This window comes from Agrilus planipennis, unplaced genomic scaffold, assembly GCF_000699045.2.
Source record: "Agrilus planipennis isolate EAB-ADULT unplaced genomic scaffold, Apla_2.0 scaffold125, whole genome shotgun sequence".
Taxonomy (NCBI): domain Eukaryota; kingdom Metazoa; phylum Arthropoda; class Insecta; order Coleoptera; family Buprestidae; genus Agrilus; species Agrilus planipennis.
The window spans coordinates 307,358-333,995 of record NW_020439119.1 but is presented as its reverse complement, the minus strand read 5'-3'; the positions used below and the strand labels follow the sequence as shown (position 1 = coordinate 333,995).

Below are 26,638 nucleotides of genomic sequence, written 5' to 3'. Positions count from 1 at the left end.
AATAGGGATGATGACTGATTTTCAAAAACTACTCCACGATGTTTGTAGGTGACTGCTTTATACAAAATAAATTTTATTTCCGAAAAGAATTCAGGTTTTTAAGGAAAAATTAGCGTTTTAAAGAATACGATTTAAACTTTACGCCAAAACGATAGAATAGTAATGGCGTCTATGTGTGACGTCACCGTTTCGTAAACAGTTGACACGTTGCATGTTTACATGCATTGAGATACATTAAATTAATTATTTTGAGCGATCGTTATCATGAATTCTGATGTGTATCGATGGTGTGCGGTTCCTCAATGTAATAATACATCGATAAAAACTCCGAATAAGTTGTTCATTAACGTTCCAATGAAAAAAAAAGTGAGAAATACGTGGCTTAATCCTGCAAGGCGAGACCAAGCAGCTATATCTTCAAATTCTGTAATTTATTTCTATGAAGTCCATTTCGATGTAAGTATTTAAATCATTTACCACTTTTAAAATGTTTGATGTGTTTAGTAAGCATAATGTCGAGATTAAAAACAGTTTGTAAATGTCACTGTTGATTAAATTTGAGGTTGGGATTCATTTGTTTTGCTTATTTTTATCACACCGCTGTCTGTGTATGTAAGTATATAAGTACATAACAACATTATTCTGACTGCAGTTACCAAATGATATGGAAAATTACATGCAATATCATGTGATGGGTTCAGTTTTACAAGTGCTCATGAAGCCAGGGTGTATCCCCAGAAGATTTGAATGCCAACCGGACAGGAGAAAGCGAACTGCTAACACTACAGAGCGACCACATGTTCTTAAAAAACAAAAACGAACATTAATTGAGGATAGTGAAAAAGGTTTAGCAGAAGAAAGTACATCTACAAAATTAGAAACTGCTGCTAGTTCATCAGAAAGTTCAGCTTTGTACACAATGAAAGACTACCAAATAGGACCTACCACGTCCCCAAAATGGGCTGATAAATCTGTACAAGTACTTATAATACCCAAATTTAGGAGTAACGCAGTCCAGACTCATATTAAATTAGTAAGCCAATTATTACTAAGTCAAATATATCAAGCCTATTGAAAGACTCAAAAGGAATATTTACAAAAGACGATCAATCTGACAGTGATATTTCATATACACCATCTGTGACTCAACTAGAGTCATCACCATCAATACAATCATCTNCCCTGGACAGTTTGGATTTTTTCCAGTAACATGCGACAGCTGTACAGGACGGCTCTTCACTCCTCCGGTGGATCCACATGAGGAAAGCTATTGAGTGCTTGCAGCCTCCTTCAGACGCAAAGCAATCGTGACATTGCACAGAGATAACTACTTCTTCTTCGTCCACTACTATTGAGACAGCGTACAATTTCGCATGTACTTTATGTTCTGGGTAAATTGTACCCTTCACAGTACAAATTTTTCCATCACGCTTTAGCTGTACATAGCTCACAGCGTCATCACCATAAGATGGTCTTGAAGATCTGAAATTAACAAAGAACATTAATCGTAATACTTTTCCTTTTTGAATTGAGGTTATAAATGATCGCTTTTAGAGATCAAATAGGTAAGTATATGTATTTTTGAAGAAATTACGGTCGGAAATTATGTCTTGATTTATAAATATAAACAATATTTACATGGAAGTTTTAATATTTCGAAATTCAAACGAGCAGAAGTCGTTTTTTAATGCGAAAAATCCTCCCAACATCAACAGGTCGATCCTTGGCAAATTTGAGCTATTTGCCTTGATAAATCCTTGTTCCATAGCTAACTTTTCTTTTTCGCACTCTTTTAATAACACAATACTAATTTTTTAACTATCAAAAATCAGATAAATGGAGCAAATAATATCTAAATGAGCAAAACAAGGTAACGACCGTTAAACAGAACGTTAGAATGTTTACGAAAGCGTAACGTCACGCGCCTCCTATTGGCGTTTGATCTATAGGGTTGTTCGGAAAGTCATTTCGTTTTTTTTTTTTGTGGAAATGAAAGACAGTTTTCGTATAATAAACAAATACTTTATTAAATTATATATTGACCGTTCTGGTCCAACACCTTTTGCCATCTTTCTGGTAGTAGCATAATTCCACGCTCATAAAATTTTTGGTCTTTGCTGGCAAAAAACTGATCGAGGAGGTTTTTGACCTCCTCATTTGAGGTGAAGGTTTTACCGTCTAAAAAATTTTGGAGTGACCGAAACAAATAATAATCCGATGGTGCCAGGTCTTGAGAATATGGTAAGTGTAGCATTGTAAACTTGTGTGAGGTCTCGCGTTGTCTTGATGAAACACTACAACTTTCCTGTTGATTAGTTGTGACCTTTTCTGTTGAATTGCATTATTCAGTTTGTCCAGCTGATGACAGTAGACTTCCGAATTAATCGTTGTGTCATCCGGTAAAAGCTCCAAAAAAACGATTCCTTTAAAATCCCACCAAACAGACAGCATCACCTTTTTTTGGTGAATATCGGCTTTGGAAGTGGTTTGAGCCGGTTCCTCTTTTTTGCTCCATGACCTCTTGCGTTTGATGTTGTTGTATACAACCCATTTTTCGTCCCCAGTGATGATGCGCTTCAAAAACGGATCATTTTCGNACATCAATCAAAATCTGATGAATGGTTTAAACAGCGAGTCCTGAGAATAACAGCTGGTAATGCACATAAATTAAAAGGTGATCGTTTTGACGTAGACAAAGTTGTTTCTGATTTATTAACTCCGAATAAAATCGAAACATCTGCAATAGCATACGGTAAAAGTTTGATTTTGACTGGGTCTTGCTCCATTGTCATGTCACTTGTATTATTATTATTTTCCTAGTCTTCTCAGTTTTCACTGGTAACTTTCTTTCAAAACGTTGCAAAGATTGCATTGAACATTTAGTATTTTTCTTTTTCAGAAACATAGAAGGTACATATGATGGATGAAGTGGACGCTCTGATTTATTGTTTATAAATTGAGTACTACAAATCCTTGTATTTTTATTAGGTTCCCAGTCAACCGGATTTTTACTGAAATAAAAAAAAATGTNATTTAAATAATCGCAATTGCGCAAACAAGTATTTCAAAAGTGTACAATGTCAAAGTAACGATATGTATCAGAAAAGGGTAAAAATAAGTGAAATGTTTCCTCCACCACCTTATCGTGAGAACTAGTTTTCAAATGTTGAGGTTTCCAAAGTAGAATCTCTTGTTTTTCTTATTTTACTTGCTGGCTCACCTCTTCAAACCATGGTAAATCTTGAAAACAGAAGCAACAAAGGGATAGTAGCTGCTGAATCTCATGCAACCCTAGTTAAAATAAATGAAAAGATAAATTTGGAGACTAAAGTAAATAAATTAGTAACGGACATGGTCGGTATGTGTAGATGTAATTGCTGAAAACTTACATAATTTCTATGAAAGTGAGGATTGCTGTGATGTTGACAAAATAATTAAGATTAGTATTGAAACATCAATCAAAATCTGATAAATGGTTTAAACAGTGAGTCCTGAGAATAACTGGTAATGCACATAAATTAAAAGGTGATCGTTTTGACGTAGACAAAGTTGTTTCTGATTTATTAACTCCGAATAAAATCGAAACATCTGCAATAGCATACGGTAAAAGTTCGATTTTGACTGGGTCTTGCTCCATTCTCATGTCACTTATATTATATACACTTTCATTTATATTGTCAATTGACTCCTTGTTATAATTCTTTGATTGGCGTTTTTTTGAACGTTCAAAACGTTGTAAAGATTGCATTGAACATTTAGTATTTTTCTTTTTCGGAAAAATAGAAGGTACATATGATGGATGAAGTGGATGCTCCGATTTATTATTGTTTATAAAGTGAGCACTACAAATCCTTGTATTTTTATTCGTATCCAAGTCTACCGGATTTTTACTGAAATAAAAAAAGGGGCCGTTCAAGTATTACGTAAGCACTATGGGGGGGGTCTTTGTTTTGCTTATTTTGGATGACATGGGGGGTAGGGGAGTCTAGATGATGATTACGTCATCGGTAGTTATTTACTTTTTTACACAAATGGCAACCCTCACATTGTCTATGCTTGAAAACGAAACGCATTTTTAAAAATTCCCGCAAATAATGCATACGTTTAGGCACTCGCTTTAGAACCGATTAGGGGAATTACCGCGCGCTATTCACTTGTCTAAATTTTCTCCGTTAGTGTATTGTTTTGTTTGGATACTATAGCGAGTAGACGTATTGTAAGCATAGCAAAGCAAGTTAACATTTGTGTTACCGTTGATTCCATTAGCCAAAGTTTAACGTTTAAATAAGATGTCGTTTCAAATAGACAAATCCAAGTTATACCAAAAATTGTTTCAAAGTTTTAAAAAATCTCATGCAAGTACGAAAGTACAAAATGTACAAAAGTTAGTTAACGAAGTGTGGCGAAATTATAAATTACAAGCAAAGTCCGACAAGGAACTAGATATTATTGTATCTAAGAGAATTGAAGAAGAATTGCAAGCGGCGACTAAGAATAAATCCAATCTACTACATTTTTTTTCCAAGGTGAGTTACGAAATCATTTTAGGTACCTATAAGTACTAGAAATATTAGAAATCGCCAAATAGNTTTCTTAATTCGGTAGATCACGTCCTTAATCCTCTTCGCTATCTCATAGGGTCCTTCTCAATTCTGTTGGAACTTAGGTGATAGTCTACGGCGACGACGAGGATTATACAACCAAACAAGATCTTCAGTTTGGTAACCACCTGCTGTAGCCTTCGTAGTTTTCTTTAATCCTGTCACTAGCAATCTGCGTATGCCACCAACTAGTGGATATCGTTAAGCTTTCTTCGGAGGTTGGTAACATAATTTTTAGAGCCGAATTTGAGGTCAGAAGGTAGTCGTAACTTTCTTCCAAAAAGGACACTGGCAGGTGTTTGGCCAGTCGTTTCGTAGACAGCTGAACGGTATGCCATTAAGAATAAAGGCAAACAGCGGTCCCAGTCCCTTTGGTGGTCAGACACTACCATGGAGAGATGTTTAATCAAGGCCCGGTTCGTTCGTTCAACCATGCCATCCGATTGTGGATGGAGTGGAGTGATTCGAGTTTTCTTTATTCGTAGGATGTACTTGTTACCTTTTTCGGACGGGAATGGACCCGTCTCATCGATTGCGATTCGTTCGAAGGGGCCACCGACATTGTATTGACACATTGGCGCCCTTGGCCTTTCCTGTATGCCATTACTCGCGGCACAGGTGGTACACTTCTTACACCAATTCTTGACATCTTCCTTACAGTTTACCCAATAAAATCGCTCTCTAACTTTCCCAGGCGTCCTATTCACTCCAAAATGGCCACCAGCTGGTCCTCTCTAACCTTGTTTCGAGGAATAACCAGTTGCTTCCTATCTTCCTCTCCATTTGGACTTTCAATAACACGCTTCAAAATGCCATCCTCCAATACCATTGAATCCCACTGAGCCCATAACGATTTTAGTACTTGGGTACAGGAAGAAACTTGCTGCCACGTTGGCCGTTTTCCGTCTTTTTTCCATTCCATTATCTTCTTCAAGTCCGGGTCGTTTTCTTGGTCGTGTTTTATATTGTCAGGTAACCATTCGTCATCGGTTACCGTGACGCGTCGAATTGCTTCTTCGATCTTTTCCATTCGATCACACTGCTTGCAGTCTGCTTGACAAGATCTTCTGGAAAGTGCATCGGCATTCTTGTGTCCGGTTCCAGGACGGTTCTTCACGTCAAAATCATATTCCTGTAGCTTCTCAATCCATCGAGTTACCTGGCCCTCCGGATTCTTGAAGTTCAGAAGCCACTTTAAAGCTGCATGATCGGTGCGTAGGGTGAATTTTCGTCCATACAGGTATTTATAAAATACACCTTTGACTACAGCCAGCATCTCTCGCCTAGTGACGCAGTAGTTTCTTTCGGCTTTTGATAAGGTCTTGCTAAAATAGCCGATTACCTTCTCTTGGCCATGTTGTAACTGCGAAAGAACGGCTACCATTCCCACATTGCCGGCGTCGGTGTCCAAAATGAACATTCCATTGGGCCGAGGATATACCAGTACGGGGGCTGTGATTAAAGCCTGCTTCAAAGTGTCAAATGCCGTTTGACAATCCGAATACCAATGAAATTTGCGGTCACTTTCGGTTAAACGTGTCAAAGGTTTAGCGATATTGGCGAATCCATAAACATAGCGACGATAATAAGTGCACAATCCCAAGAAGCTTCTTATGTCGTGGACATTTTCAGGCACTAGCCATTCTTTCACGGCCTTTATCTTCTCTGGATCCACGGCCACGCCCTTCGCTGATACAACATGACCCAAGTAAGAAACTTCCTCGCGGAAAAGGTGGAACTTTGTCGGACTGAGTTTCAAATTGGCCTCGCGTAACCGCTGGAATACCGCTTGCAAATTCTGTAGATGTTCATAAAAGGTGCTTTCAATCACTATGATGTCATCTAGGTATACCAAGCAGGTCTTTCCAATCTGATCACTGAAGATTTTCTCCATCAACCTTTCGAACGTCGCCGGGGCATTGCATATACCAAAAGGCATAACTGTAAACTGCCAAAGGCCCGTGCCGATCGAGAATGCGGTCTTTTCCTTGTCGGCAGCATCTAAAGCAACTTGCCAGTATCCGTTCTTCAAGTCGAGTGTGGAAAACATTTTCGAACCAGAAAGCATATCCAAGGTGTCATCAATCCGTGGTAGTGGATAACTATCTTTCTTAGTTGCTTTGTTGAGCTGGCGGTAATCCACACAAAAACGGGTTGTTCCATCCTTCTTCTTTACCAATACTACCGGTGATGTCCATGGACTTGAGGATGGCTCAATTATGCCGGTCTCCTGCATTTCGTGGATTATTCGCTCTGCTTCTTCCTTTTTGGCCAGGGGTAATCGTCTAGGTCTTTGACGAATAGGCTGCGCATTTCCGGTATTGATCTTGTGTTTTACGATATTGGTCCTTCCCCTACCATTCTTGTCAGTCTCAAAGACGTCGGCATTCTGACAAAGTAGATGTTGCACTTTGCATTTCTGCTCACTGGTTAGATTCCTACAATATCTGTCCATCACTCCACTTATTTCAACAGGTACTGTTTCAGAATTTACCTGCTGTTGACGTCGAGTACTTGGGGAAGGAGTACTTTTTCTACACTGCCTCCTCGTATGACCTAGTTCGCCGCAATTCCAACATCTTAGCCTTCGTGTTTCTTTATCGAACTTGGAGATGATTCGGCAGACGGTTTCTTCTAGAGATTCTGACGAATCCGTTTCTTCACGCAGTAGTCGAACCCTTCCCTGTGTGCTATAGGCCCGTTTAACAGTTTCGTACTCCAATGCACGAGCCAATGCATCAGCTAGCGTCTTAGGTAGGTCAAGGCGTATCCGTTGTTGGGTGTCACTGTCCCGAAGTCCATCAGTAAATGCCTCCACTGCCAACCTTTTCATCAATTCTTCTGGAGTATTAGAATAGGCCAGTCGAGGCAGTCTCGCAATATCGGCCTCGAATTCATGTAGGGATTCAGTTGGTTGCTGCTGACGGGTTTTCAGATGGATGTGATACACCGCTGTTAAATGAGCCTCGCCGTAGCGCAACTCCAACCGTTTTACCAACTGTTCATAATCCTCCAATTATTCTGGGAAAAGGGTGTTCAAAATGTCAGATGCATCTTCACGAAGCGCAACGGTCAACGCAGTGGCTTTTTCTTCAGACGCCCAGTTATTCGCCTTAGCATCCGCCTCCAATTGCATCTGGTATGTGGNTGCCCGATCGCACACAATCACGCTCGTGGTCGCTACACTGCCCCCTCCTTCTAGCCTTCACGACATCCACTCTGGGAATAGAAGTAACAGTCCACGGTCTTCTCATGATTGGTCCGATTCGGGTTATTACTGCAAACCAAAATGTCTATTCCAGTACGGTAGAACATGACTTCGATCATGTTCCGTACGATCCTCCAATCTAGGTTATCCAGTCCACAACCAAGCTTCGGAATCGCCAGCTTTTGTAGGTTATTCTCCAGAAGATGTCTGCGGAGTTCCATTACTAAGTGGGGTTATCAGAGCATCTTCCTTTAGCTACCAGGTAGTAGATATTGCGTCGTCCATCAGGCTTGCACAACAGTGTTTTTCCCTTCTGTACTTGGTCTTCAAGATATCCCAAACCGCCAAATCTGCGTTTGAATTTGGATGCGACACCATGGCTCATTCTGAGATCCTTTGAAAAGCAATGGGCCAGAGAATATTCCTTGGATATAGCAAAGAGGTCTCGTCGGATTTCTTGCGTCACTCCAAATCTCCTGTTAACATGGGGGCCTTCCTTCATGAACTCTTCGAATGTGGGCTCGGAAGGAATAGTTCTNGATAAGCCGCTCACACACACGTATGCCCGATCGCACACAATCACGCTCGTGGTCGCTACACTGCCCCCTCCTTAAGGATGTTTCGTCCCGAAACATTTTTACTTTCTGTTTCGCAGGATCATGCCGAAATCTGCAATTCTAGCCTTCACGACATCCACTCCGGGAATAGAAGTAACAATCCACGGTCTTCTCATAATTGGTCCGATTCGGGTTATTACTGCAAACCAAAATGTCTATTCCAGTACGGTAGAACAAGACTTCGATCATGTTCCGTACGATCCTCCAATCTAGGTTGTCCAGTCCACAACCAAGATTCGGAATCGCCAGCTTCTGTAGGTTATTCTCCAGAAGATGTCTGCGGAGTTCCATTACTGCGTCCCAAAGCATCAGAGCATCTACCTTTAGTTACCAGGTAGTAGATATTGCGTCGTCCATCAGGCTTGCACAACAGTGTTTCCCCTTCTGTACTTGGTCTTCAAGATGTCCCAAACCGCCAAATCTGCGTTTGAATTCGGATGCGACACCATGGCTCATTCTGAGATCCTTTGAAACGCAATGGGCCAGAGAATATTCCTTGGATATAGCAAAGAGGTCTCTTCGGATTTCTTGCGTCACTCCAAATCTCCTGTTAACATGGGGGCCTTCCTTCATGAACTCTTCGAATGTGGGCTCGGAAGGAGTAGTTCTTAATAATCTGGCCCGCGCCTCCTCTTCATTTGCACTGGCGAATGGAGTCAAGCGATTAAAATGGACTACCTTCGGCTTCCCATTTGGAGTTTTCTTAATTCGGTAGATCACGTTCTTAATCCTCTTCGCTATCTCATAGGGTCCTTCTCAATTCTGTTGGAACTTAGGTGATAGTCTACGGCGACGACGAGGATTATACAACCAAACAAGATCTCCAGTTTGGTAACCACCTGCTGTAGCCTTGATGTCGTANAGGAAGAAACTTGCTGCCACGTTGGCCGTTTTCCGTCTTTTTTCCATTCCATTATCTTCTTCAAGTCCGGATAGTTTTCTTGGTCGTGTTTTATATAACCATTCGTCATTGATTACCGTGACGCGTCGAATTGCCTCTTCGTTCTTTTCCATTCGATCACACTGCTTGCAGTCTGCTTGACAAGATCTTCTGGAAATTGCATCGGCATTCTTGTGTCCGGTTCCAGGCCGGTGCTCCACGTCAAAATCATATTCCTGTAGCTTCTCAATCCATCGAGCTACCTAGCCCTCCGGATTCTTGAAGTTCAGAAGCCACTTTAAAGCTGCATGATCGGTGCGTTCTACACCTTTGACTACAGCCAGCATCTCTCGCCTAGTGACGCAGTAGTTTCTTTCGGCTTTTGATAAGGTCTTGCTAAAATAGCCGATTACCTTCTCTTGGCCATCTTGTTCATGCGAAAGAACGGCTCCCATTCCCACATTGCTGGCGTCGGTGTCCAAAATGAGCATTCCATTGGGCCGAGGATATACCAGTACGGGGGCTGTGATTAAAGCCTGCTTCAAAGTGTCAAATGCCGTTTGACAATCCGAATGCCAATGAAATTTGCGGTCACTTTCGGTTAAACATGTCAAAGGTTTGACGAAATTGGCGAATCCATAAACATAGCGACGATAATAAGTGCACAATCCCAAGAAGCTTCTTAGATCGTGGACATTTTCAGGCACTGGCCATTCTTTCACGGCCTTTATCTTCTCTGGATCCACGGCCACGCCCTTCGCTGATACAACATTAAGTAAGAAACTTCCTCGCGGAAAAGGTGACACTTTTTCGGGCTGAGTTTCCAATTGGCCTCACGTAACCGCTGGAATACCGCTTGCAAATTCTGTAGGTGTTCATTAAAGGTACTTCCAATCACTATGATGTTATCCAGGTGTACCAAGCAGGTCTTTCCAATTTGATCACTCAAGATTTTCTCCATCAACCTTTCGAACGTCGCCGGGGCATTACATAAACCAAAAGGCATAACTGTAAACTGCCAAAGGCCCGTGCCGATCGAGAATGCGGTCTTTTCCTGGTCGGCAGCATCTAAAGCTACTTGCCAGTATCCGCTCTTCAAGTCGAGTGTGGAAAACATTTTCGAACCAGAAAGCATATCCAAGGTGTCATCAATCCGTGGTAGTGGATAAATATCTTTGTTAGTTACGTTGTTGAGCTGTCGGTAATCCACATAAAAACGGGTTGTTTCATCCTTCTTTACCAATACTACCGGTAACGTCCATGGACTTGAGGATGGCTCAATTATGCCGGTCTCCTGCATTTCGTGGATTATTCGCTCTGCTTCTTCCTTTTTGGCCAGGGGTAATCGTCTAGGTCTTTGACGAATAGGCTGCGCATTTCCGGTATTGATCTTGTGTTTTACGATATTGGTCCTTCCCCTACCATTCTTGTCAGTCTGAAAGACGTCGGCATTCTGTCAAAGTAGATGTTGGACTTTGCGTTTCTGCTCACAGGTTAGATTCCTACAATGTCTGTCCACCACTCCACCTATTTCAATAGGTACTGTTTCAGAATTTACCATTCTGGTTACAGCCTCCTGTCTATCTTTGATGAAATAGAATTCTTCGCCATTTAGTCTCAGAAGGCGTCTTCTTAAAGTCATGTCAAAACCGTATTTTTGTAAAACTTCCAGCCCAAGAATTACGTCATCTTCAATATCTGCCACAAGCACTCGATGGTCAAAGACAGTCTTACCGATTTCAAGTGAAACATTAGCTTCGCCATGAACTACCGCTTTTTCTCCGGTAGCCGTACGCAGAACCCACTTAGTTGACACGACCCGGTTGGAACCTTTAATTACGCCTGGTGTTACTATGCTCCTAGTGGCCCCAGTTTCCAAAAGAAACACGCATTCTCGGCCATTTATTTTTCCACCTAGGAGTAGACTGTCATTCTGAAGCTTCAAGGTCTTCGTAAATGCGATAAATTCGTGGTCTTTTATTTATTTACTGCTTTTGACGTCGAGTACTTGGGGAAGGACACTGCCTCCTCGTGTGACCTAGTTCGCCGCAATTCCAACATCTTTGCCTTCGTGTTTCTTTCTCGAACTTGGAGATGATTCGGCAGACGGTTTCATCTAGAGATTCTGACGAATCCGTTTCTTCACGCAGTAGTCGAACCCTTCCCTGTGTGCTATAGGCCCGTTTAACAGTTTCGTACTCCAATGCACGAGCCAATGCATCAGCTAGCGTCTTAGGTAGGTCAAGGCGTATTCGTTGTTGGGTGTCACTGTCCCGAAGTCCATCAGTAAATGCCTCCACTGCCAACCTTTCCATCAATTCTTCTGGAGTATTCGGATAGGCCAGTCGAGACAGTCTCGCAATATCGACCTCGAATTCTTGTAGGGATTCAGTTAGTTTCTGCTGACGGGTTTTCAATTGGATGTGATACACCGCTGTTAAATGAGCCTCGCCGTACCGCAACTCCAACCGTTTTACCAACTGTTCATAATCCTCCAATTCTTCTGGGGAAAGGGTGTTCAAAATGTCACATGCATCTCCACTAAGCGCAACGGTCAACGCAGTGGCTTTTTCTTCAGGCGCCCAGTTATTCGCCTTAGCAGCCGCCTCGAATTGCTTGTGGTATGTGGTCCATGAGGACTTTCCATCAAACGTTGGTGGTTTTACTCGTGTTCTTGACTCTATGCCGCTTCCTTGGCTGATTTGGCTGGCTTCGTTGAGTGTACTAGATGCGCCAACATCCCCTTCGATTGGTTTTGTCTTTCCATTAAAAATCAATTCTTCCAGCACTTTTATCTTCTCTTCTGTTTCTTGAATATTCTTATTAAATTTTTCTTCCCATTTATTCTCCAAACTTCTACTGTTTTCTTCCAATTCACGTTTCAAACTTTTAATATTTTCATCTAATTCACGTTTCAAACTTTTATTATTTTCTTCCAATTCACGTTTCAAACTTTTACTATTTTCTTCCAATTTTTTTTCCAAACTTACTATTTTCTTCCAATTTTCTTTCCAAACATTACCTCATTTGCGACAGTTCGTCTTCGAAAAGGAACATTTCAGGATCATGGCCATCCCTTTTCAACGCCTCCGCGAGCCGCCACTGAAGTTCCGCTTTGTTACCGCTTGTCGCTTCATCCCGTTCCTCCAATTCTCTTCTTAGCTCGGCTATTTTTAATTCGTACAACTTCTTTGTCATTGTAATGTTTTTTACTCAACCCCACACCTGACACCNAACGAGTTTTTGTTTCTTGTGTCTAACAATATTTTAGTTAATTTGAAAAACGACAAGGAACTGCATTCTTTCGTAATTTTTGATATGTTAATGGCACATTTAAACATTACCGGAAATGGATACTTTTTTTACTGAATTTTCGTACTCATACCTACCACATTTTAAAAATGATTTATAATTTGAATTGCAACCGGGGACACAACAACGACGAGGCATTTTGTTAAAATGATAAAGAAAATTACAATTAAGACACACAATCTAACTTAAACACTTTAACTTCTTTCACCTAATAGTTAATTTTGCCTTCTGCAATTAAAAACTGTATTTAAAGGTAAACTAAAATAAACTATAAGCGTTCTTATTGCACATTTACTGCACGATATTTCCACCGAAATTAAAATATTACAGAACAACCAAAGAAACACAACAACCAATGCATTAGCTATAACGTTCATTCTGCGAAATCCTGGGACTTCAACAGTGTTTCCAAGTGAATCTTCAGCACGGCTTTTAACTAAAGATGGCTGTGCTAGCTTGTTACATTTATTGGGCGGCTTCTTGTTGCTGTAGCAATGATATAATATTGTATTTTTGTAGGTCGCACTTTCGTGGTTTGGTACCTTAACCATAAAGAAAGGAGGACACAAGCAGGTAATGTTCCCCAAACAGACGTACTAATCAAGAGCACCTCTGCAACTTAATTTTGAGCCAAGTGGAGTGGGGTGGTTGCAAAGGGAGGTGGGGGTAGTAACTCCAAATATATCATATAACTTTCGTGGTAGTTGTCAATACAACTGTTGTAAACGTTTTCCAAAGTAAAGAGTACATATTTGGTACTTTCTTTTTAGTAACCTGTGATTCGAGTCTGATCCATATCGATTATTGAAAATTTCCTTTTTTTCCTTCTTATTTCATTTCACACACGCTGAGTAGTTGCATAATGACTTCAACAAAATGTAAGATGATAATGATTCTTTCTATTTATTTACAACTCATTCAACTTTGCTGTCGTTTTTCTCCATAGCTGTTTTTCAATTCCCTTTTCTTTTAATACTGTTAGCAGCTCCTACTACATTTGTTTATCAATTACGTATCCGCATTCTCTTCCAGCATTGTTTTTACGCTCTCTCATAAATTTATCTCTATTAAATTCTTCTGTACTTTTTAAGCTTTCCCCCATTGTCATTTCGTAGCTCATTTTTTTTTCCACTTTTCGCTTTCCTCCATTGTCATTTCGTATTTTTCTTCTCTTTTCCTATTTCTTGTTTCCCAATGTTAACACATTTTTTTCCTTTCCTCCAGTATACTCAAGTGTATTTTTTATAGTTGTAAATACATTACTTAACTTTGTTTTTTAGTCCATTTATGTATCTTCTGTTACATAATAAATAATATGTAACTAATGTAAGTGTTTTTAATTTGACATTTATTTCTTACACTTCCACATATTTAAGTGAAAAATTGTTAAGTTACAATCAATCATCTTGAATTATTATGAAAATTTCACTTCAATTAACTTGGAACAAACGCAAAAAATAAGAAGCCCATTTAAATTGCGCTCCTTTTCGTTTTAGTTCTTTCCCTTAGTAGACAGATGGCGCAAAATTTGATGACAGAGTGAGTCATCTACGACAGTATATATATATTTCTAATCTATGATCGCCAATCCTCATCCAGCATCGTATATAGAAGGACCTCTGAAGAAGCTAGCGACTCCAACACACAACGGCATTTAAACCCGAATCAGAACAACATTAGTTCACCTACTGGACGCAAAAACCTTTACTAATTAATTGTACTAAGTGTGTTTGCATGCCTTTTTAACAACTATTTACGCATGGTCATTTTAGAAAACCAGTTTTGAGCATTCGTTCTTATCGCGCACAACTTGATGTAATCGTTTGCTCTTGACGTTGAAAATACTTCTGTGTTCGTATATATGGGACCTATCTCACTAAAAACAAAATTGTAAAAACACTATGTTTTTCTAAGTAAAAGGTACTCTATGTCCTTTTCTGTACTCCTGACAATGTGTTTACAAAATTTCATGATAATCGATTGAGTAGTTAAATTGTGAACTATATGTAATGTAATGTTCGTGGGTTTAACAAAATTAACTTCTAAGACTGATAACACCAGAACTATTTATTTACACTAATTATTAAAGAACTTAAAAACACTATTAAATTATTACTAAACATAGGTTATGAATTATTCTATTTATTTACACTACTGTTGATATATCACTATTCACTGCGCTATTTATTTTACTTCTATCACTGTCAATTTATTTCTGGATTCACTTCTGATCAATGTATTTCTTCTTCTCTCGGCGATTGTCTCTTCCTTTAAATACTCTTTTGTTTACTTTCTGGAACCTTCTGGAAACATCCGGATAGTTTATTTTTTCTTTGAACGGTTTAACTGCATTCCTAGAACGCAGGTACGACACACACATTTAAAAATACGGCACACATGAAGAAAGACGCCCGCGGCTAGTCGGCACACTCGTGCTCGCTACAATAAAGTTAAATTAAACAATTTCTTCAACTATTTTTTTATCATCCACTAATTTTCAACTCTTATCATTAAAATCAGTTCACAGTATTGGCAGAAAAATCGCATTGTTACCATACACAAAAAAAAATACGGTTGAGTTGATAACCTCGTTTTTGAAGTTTGTTGAAAATTAAATAATTCGACCACTTCAGTGTAATTAAAATCTTCTATATATTCATCTGTAATAAATGTCGATTATTGTTTACATTTAGTTGAACATCCACTGCAGAACAAAATAGAAACATGTATCTATTGTAGACAAGCATGGGATTCTAAACGCGGAAGTACTACAGTAATTACTCACATCCGGTATGAAAAAACTGAGAGAGATCATGCATGGCAAACATGACAGTAGGTTTGTTTTCTTCATTCGGACAAACGGTATAAGTACAACAATATAACCACATTGTAGTCTAGTATTTTCGCTAAACATTAACCCACTTGGAGTTAACTTAGAAGTAGTAATACATATCTAACAATAAAAACACTTATTATCTTTTTTATACTATACAATCTTTTTTTATCGATAGAACAACAAGAAGCGACAACGATANGGTTATGTAGATGGCATTAATAGACTGGAACACCGCTATGAGAAATGTATCAGCCTTGGAGGAGATTATGTTGAGAAATAAAAAAAAAAAATTTTTAAAAACCTTGTTTTTCTTGGTCAGGCCGGAAACTTATCAATCCACCCTCGTAGAAGGACCTCTGAAGAAGCTAGCGACTCCAACACACAACGGCATTTAAACCCGAATCAGAACAGCATTAGTTCACCTACTGGTCGCAAAAGCTTTTACTAATTAATTGTACTAAGTGTGTTTGCATGCCTTTTTAACAACTATTTACGCATGGTCATTTTAGAAAACCAGTTTTGCGCATTCGTTCTTATCGCGCACAACTTGATGTATTCGTTTGATCTTTACGTTGAAAATACTTCTGTGTTCGTATATATGGGACCTATCTCACTAAAAACAAAATTGTGGAGTGACAGATCTAACGCTCGATCGAGGTCACCGACCGAGAGTTTCTATGTCTTTTGTTAGGTCTCAAAGAAATTAATGTAATGTAAATGTCTAATATGTCGATTCCTAGCGATTATAATCATTATTATATCATATCGTAATTACAATAGGGAAATTTTAAATAGGAAGAATGCACTGCAAACTATAGGTATTTATTGTATTAAAACACATATCGCTAAAAGAATAAATAAATGTAATCTAATTTGATTTGTGTGGTGTGGAATACCCATGCGTCCGTGCAACAAGCGGGGCGACCATTGTGTGTTATCCGTTACATTTGTTAACTCATACTTTTATCGGTATTTCTTTAATTTTAACGTTTTAGAATTGGTATACATACTTTAATTTGTAATTAACTCAGCATTTTGTGATTTATACAAACTACTAGATTTTATCCATTGCTTCGCTCGCATTGTTGTCCTAAATACGTGTCAAAGATTATCAGTTTTATTTTGGATAAAAGGTACCCTATGTTATTCTCTGTACCCCTCACAGCATTCTTTCTGGATAAAATGTACCCTACGTCCTTTTCTGTATCCTTGGCAACGGGTCTACAAAACTTTATGACGATCGGTTGAGTAGTTAAGGTCTGAAATCTACCACATAAAATTAATTTTTTCTATCCCTTGGAAAGAGTATTTTTTTTTTATTAAAATGTACCCTATGCCTTTTCTGTAACCCTAACAATACGTTTACAAAATTTCACAATGATCGAAGTACTTAGTCGGCGAATCGATAAGCTGTTCACGCACACGTGTGCCAGATCGCACACAAACACACTCGTGCTCGCTACAATAACTATTTTTTTATCTCTCGGGAACAATATCTTTTCTTGAAAAATGGTACCCTATGTGCTTTTTTGTACTGCTGACAATGTATGTACAAAATGTCATAATGATCAGTTAAGTAGTTAAAGCGTGAAAGTCGACAAACAAACAACAATTCATATTTCTGGCTTCTCGGAGAAAAATGGCCTTTGTATTACTACAGTATATGATGTATGATTTTATGTTACTTTCATTTAATGTTATCCTTTATGATATGAGTGATATATTTATAGAGTAAGTAATACCTTCTTTTGTTTCAGATTTCATAATTTTTCATCAGTATGAATCACAGTGATTTCATTATTACCTACGAGTGGGAAATCGTCAATGCAACCGATATTTACCTTAACTGGACAAACACATCACTTACGGAAGCAGATGTTTGGGAACATTGGATAGCTCTTGTACACGAGAATGCTTTAGTGGTGTCTCTCTTAATGCTGTTTTCTTTGGCAACTGTTTTTGGCAACACATTAGTTATAATGGCCGTAGTGAGAGAGCGATACTTACATACAGCTACCAACTACTTCATCACATCACTTGCTGTGGCTGATTGTTTAGTTGGACTTGTTGTGATGCCCTTCAGTGCCTTGTATGAAGTGTTAGAGCACACTTGGTTCTTTGGATCAGACTGGTGTGATATTTGGAGATCATTAGATGTTCTCTTTAGTACGGCATCAATTCTCAACTTGTGTGTAATTTCATTAGATAGGTAAGTAACAAAAGTAAGATTTACCTATTCTCGTCAAAATGTCAGAAAATACTTAAGACTATTGTCGAAGTTTTATCAGCTAATGGCAAGATTAAATTCGCGGTGCCTTTAGGATTAATTATATAATACTTGTTGCTACTAGATACTATTTTCTTTTGAAACATTACTTTTCTCAACCGGCTTGAAGAAATCAATATAGAAAAATGTATTAAGTTTTTTAAAGGCGTAGTACATTTGAAAATAAAAGTAAATCTTCAAACCGCAATGCTTTGTGATGGTTAGTTTTTGAAATATTGGAAGCCACAATGCCGGGACCATTGAACGTGACGTCATATCGAAGTACCATCGAAGTACCATCGACGTACCATTTTTAGGGCGTTACGACTAGATTGTAGACCTTCGAGTTGTCACATCAATCGCGTGATATGCGCTTATATTACTTTTATGATGTTCAGTTTGGAACTAAAGTGCAACAAAGTAAATTAAATCAATTAAAAGAGAAGCATTACAAAATGCAGGCTTTTTGAATATATACGGTGTGTAGTAGTGGGTATAAAACTCAATCTTCGCGATCGCAGTCCGCTCTCCTTTAATCGGTTTCTCGAAAAAGAGATGTAGTTTGTTTTTTTTTTTTTGAAACTCATCTACGTAAACTCCACAAAAAAATTATACAAACTTTTTCGTAGTNAGAAGCATTACAAAATGCAGGCTTTTTGAATATATACGGTGTGTAGTAGTGGGTATAAAACTCAATCTTCGCGATCGCAGTCCGCTCTCCTTTAATCGGTTTCTCGAAAAAGAGATGTAGTTCGTTTTTTTTTTTTGAAACTAATCTCCGTAAACTCCACAAAAAAATTATACAAACTTTTTCGTAGTCATTTAAATTATCGATAACTTTTATTAATATACGTTTGATGTTGCATTAATAATAAATGCCGTATCTGCCCCTCAAACCAATAAACAAAGGACTACCGGTTTATAATTGTTGTTTTTATTCATGGTTACGCTTTAAACGTTTTTCCACATTAATTTTCTTACTTGTCTGTCTCATGGAACTGTCATCCAATGAACCAATTGCCTTGCAGAATGCAGACGAAAACTATAGTAGTGCTGTAGCACGCTTGTGCGCTCATGACAGCGCGGCAATACTGGTCGCACGCTTTACGTCTTTGCTCATAAACGGAACGTCACAGAAGTCAGCAGTTTTCACATATACTATTAAATATTTTAAAGTATTTTGTCATATTTTCATGAAAATTTACTTTAATGCCTCTTTAAGTGCCTCTACAAATTATCAAGATTTCTATGTACCTATCCATACCAGCGTTGAAGTTTCTTCCTTTCCTTGTTGTGTATGTCAATAATCCATTGTAACACACTGTACCCTTTCTCGGAATTCGGACAAGCTTCGACAAGTTTCACATTTTAAGACGAATTTTTCAATTTTCAGAAGCGGTAATCTAAAAAATCTACATAAATCAGTTACCTACATTCGACAGACAATTAAAATGGGATAAAATTGGTAGACCCATAGTTTAGAAGCATAAGCAACTGATAAATAAAATCCTTGTCATTTTTATAATTCAAATTTCACTACTAGATATTAATTAATTATCAATTTTTTCTATGTCTGAAAATACGCTTTCTGTTATTGATACCTTTTTGTTTAAAGGGCAACATACCATAAAACGAAGATATACAATGATAATGTGGTCTGTAATACGAGCAAACGGAACAGTTGTAGGTGTTTTTATTTAGATTTTGAAACCAAAATTGTGATGAACATTTCCCTAACACGAACATTCACCGGTTTCTGTGATGAACATTAAGCTGAATGAAATAGATCCAGATTGTATAAGATATAGTGAGGAATAAAAGCTAATAAAATATAAAAATTGTCGTCAATGGGCAACAATATTAATAAGAAAGGCTTACTAAGGATTTGATTTGTTAACGAAAAGCTGCAGTTGCAAATTTTGTGAATACCTAATAACTATTCTCATTGCAGAAATCTAAAAACAAGTAAAATGGTGCAATGTATTTGTACCATATTATTCCGCTTGGAAAAGAAAATACCCAATAATTCTGCAAGGTAACGTAATTGCAGAACAGACGCAGCTATTTTCTATTTAGCATACATAATAAAATCATTACGTGCAACTATAACAATGTCGTACTACCTTGCAAAATCAAGTTAAACTGATTAAAACACTTTTATATTTTCAGATATTGGGCAATAACCGATCCTATTGCATATCCTATGAGAATGACGCGCATACGGGCTGGTTTACTAATAGCCGCAGTCTGGATATGTTCTAGTGCTATATCCTTTCCCGCCATCGCTTGGTGGAGAGCTGTGAGAACAGAACCAATACCACAATTCAAATGCCCCTTTACGGAACATTTGGGTTATCTTATATTTTCTTCAACAATTTCATTCTACCTTCCCTTATTCGTTATGGTATTTACATATTATCGAATTTACCGTGCAGCAATGGTTCAAACAAGATCTCTTCGTCTTGGTACCAAACAGGTACTTCTTGGATCGGGTGAATTAGAGCTGACCTTAAGAATGCACCGAGGAGGAACTTGCAAATTACCATCTGGAGAATCAAGAAATTTGTATGCAACCGAAGATGAGCCATTGACGGCTCTTCATAATAATGGACTTACACGTTTGTCATCCAATAGATACGGCAAGAACTTTTCACTAAGTCGGAAGCTAGCTAAATTTGCGAAAGAAAAAAAAGCTGCGAAGACTTTAGGAATAGTTATGGGTGTATTTATTGTGTGTTGGTTACCATTCTTTGTGGTGAACTTACTCTCTGGTTTCTGTATTGAGTGCATATGGCATGAAGAGATCATCTCGGCAATTGTAACGTGGTTGGGATGGATTAATTCCAGTATGAATCCTGTTATCTATGCGTGCTGGAGTAGGGACTTCAGAAGGTAAGTTTCCTATAAAGTAATTTGGTGTCAATTAATGTACTGTGCAACTAATTAGTTTAACATAATATGTAGGCGCCCTTCCTAATTTCAAAGCACAACTCATTTTAAACATTAGATCATTGATTCAGTATTCTATTGGATGTACTATTAAAGAAAATTGATATAAGGAAACAATATCACAATTACAGGGCATGGTTCTAGCTCTATCGGAAACTACTTCGTCTTTGTATAAGTTATATGAAGAAATTGAAAGCCAGTAGTTACCCAAAGGGCTTATATATTTTTCCTTGATATTTTGAGATACAGTGTCACAAGTTTTCACAACAAAACCGACTTAATAATGAAGTACAGATTCGAAAAACTTTAGTGGAATTAAAAATATCCATAGAGAACGCGATAGCGCCTTTTAATTACCAGATTTTCTTATGTACTGTGAAAAACATGCCTGAGATTTTTCATCGGAATCGAGTACCTATTTCTCAGTACACAAGGTGTTTCAAAAGTAAGTTCAGAGCATTGTAGGGTGTTCACTAGATCTAGTAGGGAATTGTATAACAAGTACATCAGAGTGATTAAGGGACAAATGTTCTTATAAGGAAACCATAATTTACAATCCGAAACTAATCCTGCGTTTGAATTGACAACGTGAAAACCATTGACACAAATTCATTCGCGGATGAAAATCAGTTTTTTATAAGGCCTGCACTTTTTTCAGATTACTTATAAAAATGCATTAACTGTTCCTTTAAAATCTGTCACACTGTTCCATTAGAAAGGCATAATTTTCACAATTTCTTACCCACTGTCGCTGATGTCATTACTGTCGTTATCGCTTTCTAAAATCACCCGCCTCTTGCTGGGATCCAGTTTCATGTGGGTTTTCTTCTAAAATATCTGCTTCAATTTCGAAACAACTTTCTTCATCCTTCTCAGTTTCTCCTTCATTCATTTCCTCGAACTATTTCAGCCAGACATTTCAATCATTAGAAGTCAATTTTCTACTGTTGGCGTCTCCCATAGCTCAAAATTTCCGCCGTTCTATAAATCCTAAAATGCTGTGTTGATCTAATGTAAAATATAAACTGCACTAGTACTTTCAGCGATGAGTGTTGGAATAGACACAATGCCTATGAAACCAACACTAATGTTAATGATCGCATAGATGACGCCTGTACTCCGGGTAACTTTATCTCACACTAAAAGTCTTATTACTAAAAGTCAACTCCAGACTTCTCGTTCATACCACAGATGTATACATAATAAGCAGCTATTGTGAACAATACTTCCCCACCTAAACCAATACCGACTCGATCAGCAAATAAGGAGTGGTGGATGACTAGTGTTAATAATGTTGCAAGTGAGTGCTTTCTTGTAATCAATCTTGCGGAGATCACATTGAAGAAATCGATTTTTCTGTAAATAGGATTCGAACGCTCAACTCGTCAGAAGCCCGACCTCATTTCTAAGCATTACATAAGGATACATTAATTTTCAGAAAAGTAACTTTTTTATAATAAAGAAATATACAGTGTCACACATAAAAAAACAACACTTATTCTTCACTACAAAAGCTATAATCTGTTACAGTGAGATACTTCTATGTTCGTTATTTTTAAAATTATTCTTTAACTGAAAAATAGTGTTTTCAGATAATTCTTTGTATTTTGTAAAGAAACTAAAAACTTCTTTTGAAAAAAACTTTTGATCACTTTACTGCCAAATTAAACAAGGACCCATTATTAACTTTCAGCCATCGGAATTTAGATGCAATAGTTGTGTATACTGAATGGTACCAAATACCGAAGAGAAACCTCCATTGATATTTGTTGTTTTGGAAGAAAACTCCCCATTGTCTAATTTTATATGAAATAAATCTATATATTATTCTCCTCAAAAAATTTTATTATTTAGGTACGTGATCCTTTAGGAACGATAACAAATATTCGTTGAGGACCGATTGTCTAACTGAGCTTTTTATTTGGGAAATAATTTCCTTCTTTTTTCATTGTTTATAATAGGTCTAAGGTGTACTACGATTCGAGATTTGAAATTTTCCAGTTAAATTTGTTAATTGTAGAAATAAGGAGACGGTGACAATTCATTGCATTTAAAAATTATTTCGTATTGTTTATATGCTCTCGAATAGTGCAATTTTTATTCTTTATATTCCAATTAATTCCAAAAAATACCTACTTTATTTTCTGGTGTGGAAACTGCTGGTTTCTTCCACATTTAACTTCAGCAATTTTTTATGAATAATTTTAACATGAGAGATAACACTGGAATGCTGAACAAATAAGACTATTGAAATTAGCGCAAAACATATCCGAATATAACCAACAGCGTTCTTGCTGTTTTTCAAGTATATTCAGCTGTCAAATTAATTTGCTTTTATTTGCTACTAGCTGTGCTTGCAGCTTCGTCCGCTTGGGAGTCGGTTTGTGACTATGAGTCATATTTTCTCAATTTGCGAATTAACCTGAACATGCAAATGTATATGCAGACGTAAACAGGCCAGTGTTTACATTTTTATAAAACGTACTTCATTATGATTACTCTCCGTTGGATGAATCCAAAATGACGGCCTAAAACACCTGCCTTTTATAAACCTCTAGTAATCGTAGTTAACCAACTTTCTTCCTCTGATATTTTTCTATTTTTATCATAATTTTTGAATTTCGATGCTATGTTATACTGATGGCTGAGGTTTATATCCATAAAATTCAAAAATTAAAGGCATATGTCATTGTTTAATGTAATGTAGAGACTGCAGCCTGCCCCATCATCGTCATCATAAAGTCGCCAGTCCTAAGACTGGTTGGACACGTATCTCCACCCTTTCCTATCCTGAGCTAAACTCCGCATTTCCCTAAAACTAGAACAACCCCCATCCGTAACTATTTGCGAACAGTAATCTAATCCAGGCCTACCTCTACTCCTCCTAACTTCTGTTTTTGCCTCTAATATGTCTCTGACTAAACCTTCATGCCTGAGAAGGTGTCCTACCAACCTATCTCGCTTATTTCTTATTGACTTAAATAGAGTCCTCTGTTATTCTATTATTTTTAATACCTCTTCATTGCTAACCTTTTCTATCCACGTTATCCTCATCATTCGCCTATAACACTACATCTCGAACGCTTCTAACCCTTTCTTTTCCGTCGCGTGCACTGTCCATGTTTCGCACCCGTACAGCACCGCGCTCCAAACATACACCTTTAACAACCTTTTACGAATTTCTAAATTAACCGTTCGCGAGCATAGAAGTGACTTCTTTTTATTAACGACGACACGATCCTGCGTTATCTTCTGCTTTATGTCCTTACTATTCCTTCCCTCCTTACTTATCTGACTTCCTAGATATCTAAAATCAGCCACTTCTTATTCTAATTTCTCGTCCCCTATCTTTATATTTGCTCATTCCCTATTTTTTCTTCCCTTGCATACCAGTATTTTAGTTTTACATTTATTTATTTTCATACTGTCACGCTCAGTTGGAAACGGTGTCTTCACCATTTATGTTACATCGGTAATTGGTTAATTATTTATTTTAATTGCCTGATTTTAATGCAAATTAATTATTTTGGCGTGACTGGGGGTNTCTTTTAATACTGTTAGCAGCTCCTACTACATTTGTTTATCAATTACGTATCCGCATTCTCTTCCAGCATTGTTTTTACGCTCTCTCATAAATTTATCTCTATTAAATTCTTCTGTACTTTTAAAGCTTTCCTCCATTGTCATTTCGTATTTTTCTTCTCCTTTCCTATTTCTTGTTTCCCAATGTTAACACATTTTTTTCCTTTCCTCCAGTATATTCAAGTGTATTTTTTATAATTGTAAATACATTTCTTAACTTTGTTTTTTAGTCCATTTATGTATCTTCTGTTATATAATAAATAATATGTAACTAATGTAAGTGTTTTTAATTTGACATTTATTACTTACACTTCCACATATTTAAGTGAAAAATTGTTAAGTTACAATCAATCATCTTGAATTATTATGAAAATTTCACTTCAATTAACTTGGAACAAACGCAAAAAATAAGAAGCCCATTTAAATTGCGCTCCTTTTCGTTTTAGTTCTTTCCCTTAGTAGACAGATGGCGCAAAATTTGATGACAGAGTGAGTCATCTACGACAGTATATATATATTTCTAATCTATGATCGCCAATCCTCATCCAGCATCGTATATAGAAGGACCTCTGAAGAAGCTAGCGACTCCAACACACAACGGCATTTAAACCCGAATCAGAACAACATTAGTTCACCTACTGGACGCAAAAACCTTTACTAATTAATTGTACTAAGTGTGTTTGCATGCCTTTTTAACAACTATTTACGCATGGTCATTTTAGAAAACCAGTTTTGAGCATTCGTTCTTATCGCGCACAACTTGATGTAATCGTTTGCTCTTGACGTTGAAAATACTTCTGTGTTCGTATATATGGGACCTATCTCACTAAAAACAAAATTGTAAAAACACTATGTTTTTCTAAGTAAAAGGTACTCTATGTCCTTTTCTGTACTCCTGACAATGTGTTTACAAAATTTCATGATAATCGATTGAGTAGTTAAATTGTGAACTATATGTAATGTAATGTTCGTGGGTTTAACAAAATTAACTTCTAAGACTGATAACACCAGAACTATTTATTTACACTAATTATTAAAGAACTTAAAAACACTATTAAATTATTACTAAACATAGGTTATGAATTATTCTATTTATTTACACTACTGTTGATATATCACTATTCACTGCGCTATTTATTTTACTTCTATCACTGTCAATTTATTTCTGGATTCACTTCTGATCAATGTATTTCTTCTTCTCTCGGCGATTGTCTCTTCCTTTAAATACTCTTTTGTTTACTTTCTGGAACCTTCTGGAAACATCCGGATAGTTTATTTTTTCTTTGAACGGTTTAACTGCATTCCTAGAACGCAGGTACGACACACACATTTAAAAATACGGCACACATGAAGAAAGACGCCCGCGGCTAGTCGGCACACTCGTGCTCGCTACAATAAAGTTAAATTAAACAATTTCTTCAACTATTTTTTTATCATCCACTAATTTTCAACTCTTATCATTAAAATCAGTTCACAGTATTGGCAGAAAAATCGCATTGTTACCATACACAAAAAAAAATACGGTTGAGTTGATAACCTCGTTTTTGAAGTTTGTTGAAAATTAAATAATTCGACCACTTCAGTGTAATTAAAATCTTCTATATATTCATCTGTAATAAATGTCGATTATTGTTTACATTTAGTTGAACATCCACTGCAGAACAAAATAGAAACATGTATCTATTGTAGACAAGCATGGGATTCTAAACGCGGAAGTACTACAGTAATTACTCACANAAAATTAACAAAAATGTTTTTACAAAGGATCTTCCTCCCAATGTAGATCAACATACAGAAAAGATAAGTTTGGTTTACTTACATTGATAGGAGTGTCGCAGTTATCATCGTCCAGGGCGTAATGTCACCAACCCACAGAATTTGCCACCTATTACTCTTTTTAAGGGCAGACTTTATCCCTTCGCGTTCCGGAATCGACTGATCGCGATCAGACCATCGATCCCCGTTCACGCGCTAAACTTTTTGATGAACCAGTGATTATTTGACCATAGTTCAACATGGCTCATTCACTGGTTCCAGAAGTTTCTCTGGTTTAGCTGATTTAATGAAGCAGGATACAGCTAGTTTAATGATAAAATGTCGAAATGCGCCAAATCAGCAGAGTAAGGCAGATGAGGAGGCAACTTGTACCATAATTCTCCAAATTTGGGCGACGAATTTGGTAGTGCATCAGCAGAAAAGAGTAATGTTTCAATAGATAATTTTCCGATTACATAGCATGTCTTTTTCCACCTTGGGGGGCGTCAAGGGTGACCAATATTAATTTGGCTAATTGACCAATCACTACACAGTATAAAATAAAGTTGCTTTCCCGCTGTCTGTCCCTATGTATGCTTAAATCTTTAAAACTACGCAACAGATTTTGATGC

At 37.4% G+C, this 26,638-nt stretch overlaps 1 protein-coding gene across 1 annotated transcript in view; it reads left to right on the top strand.

Moving 5' to 3' along the window:
- Positions 1 to 26,638, top strand: part of LOC108736200 (dopamine receptor 2) — a 121,522-nt gene that overhangs the window by 25,966 nt on the left and 68,918 nt on the right. The window contains exons 2-3 of the mRNA XM_025977712.1: positions 17,212 to 17,663; positions 19,890 to 20,612. Of these exons, the coding sequence (XP_025833497.1) occupies positions 17,233 to 17,663; positions 19,890 to 20,612 (1,154 nt within the window). The 5' untranslated portion in view covers positions 17,212 to 17,232. The remainder of the gene's footprint in view (positions 1 to 17,211; positions 17,664 to 19,889; positions 20,613 to 26,638) is intronic.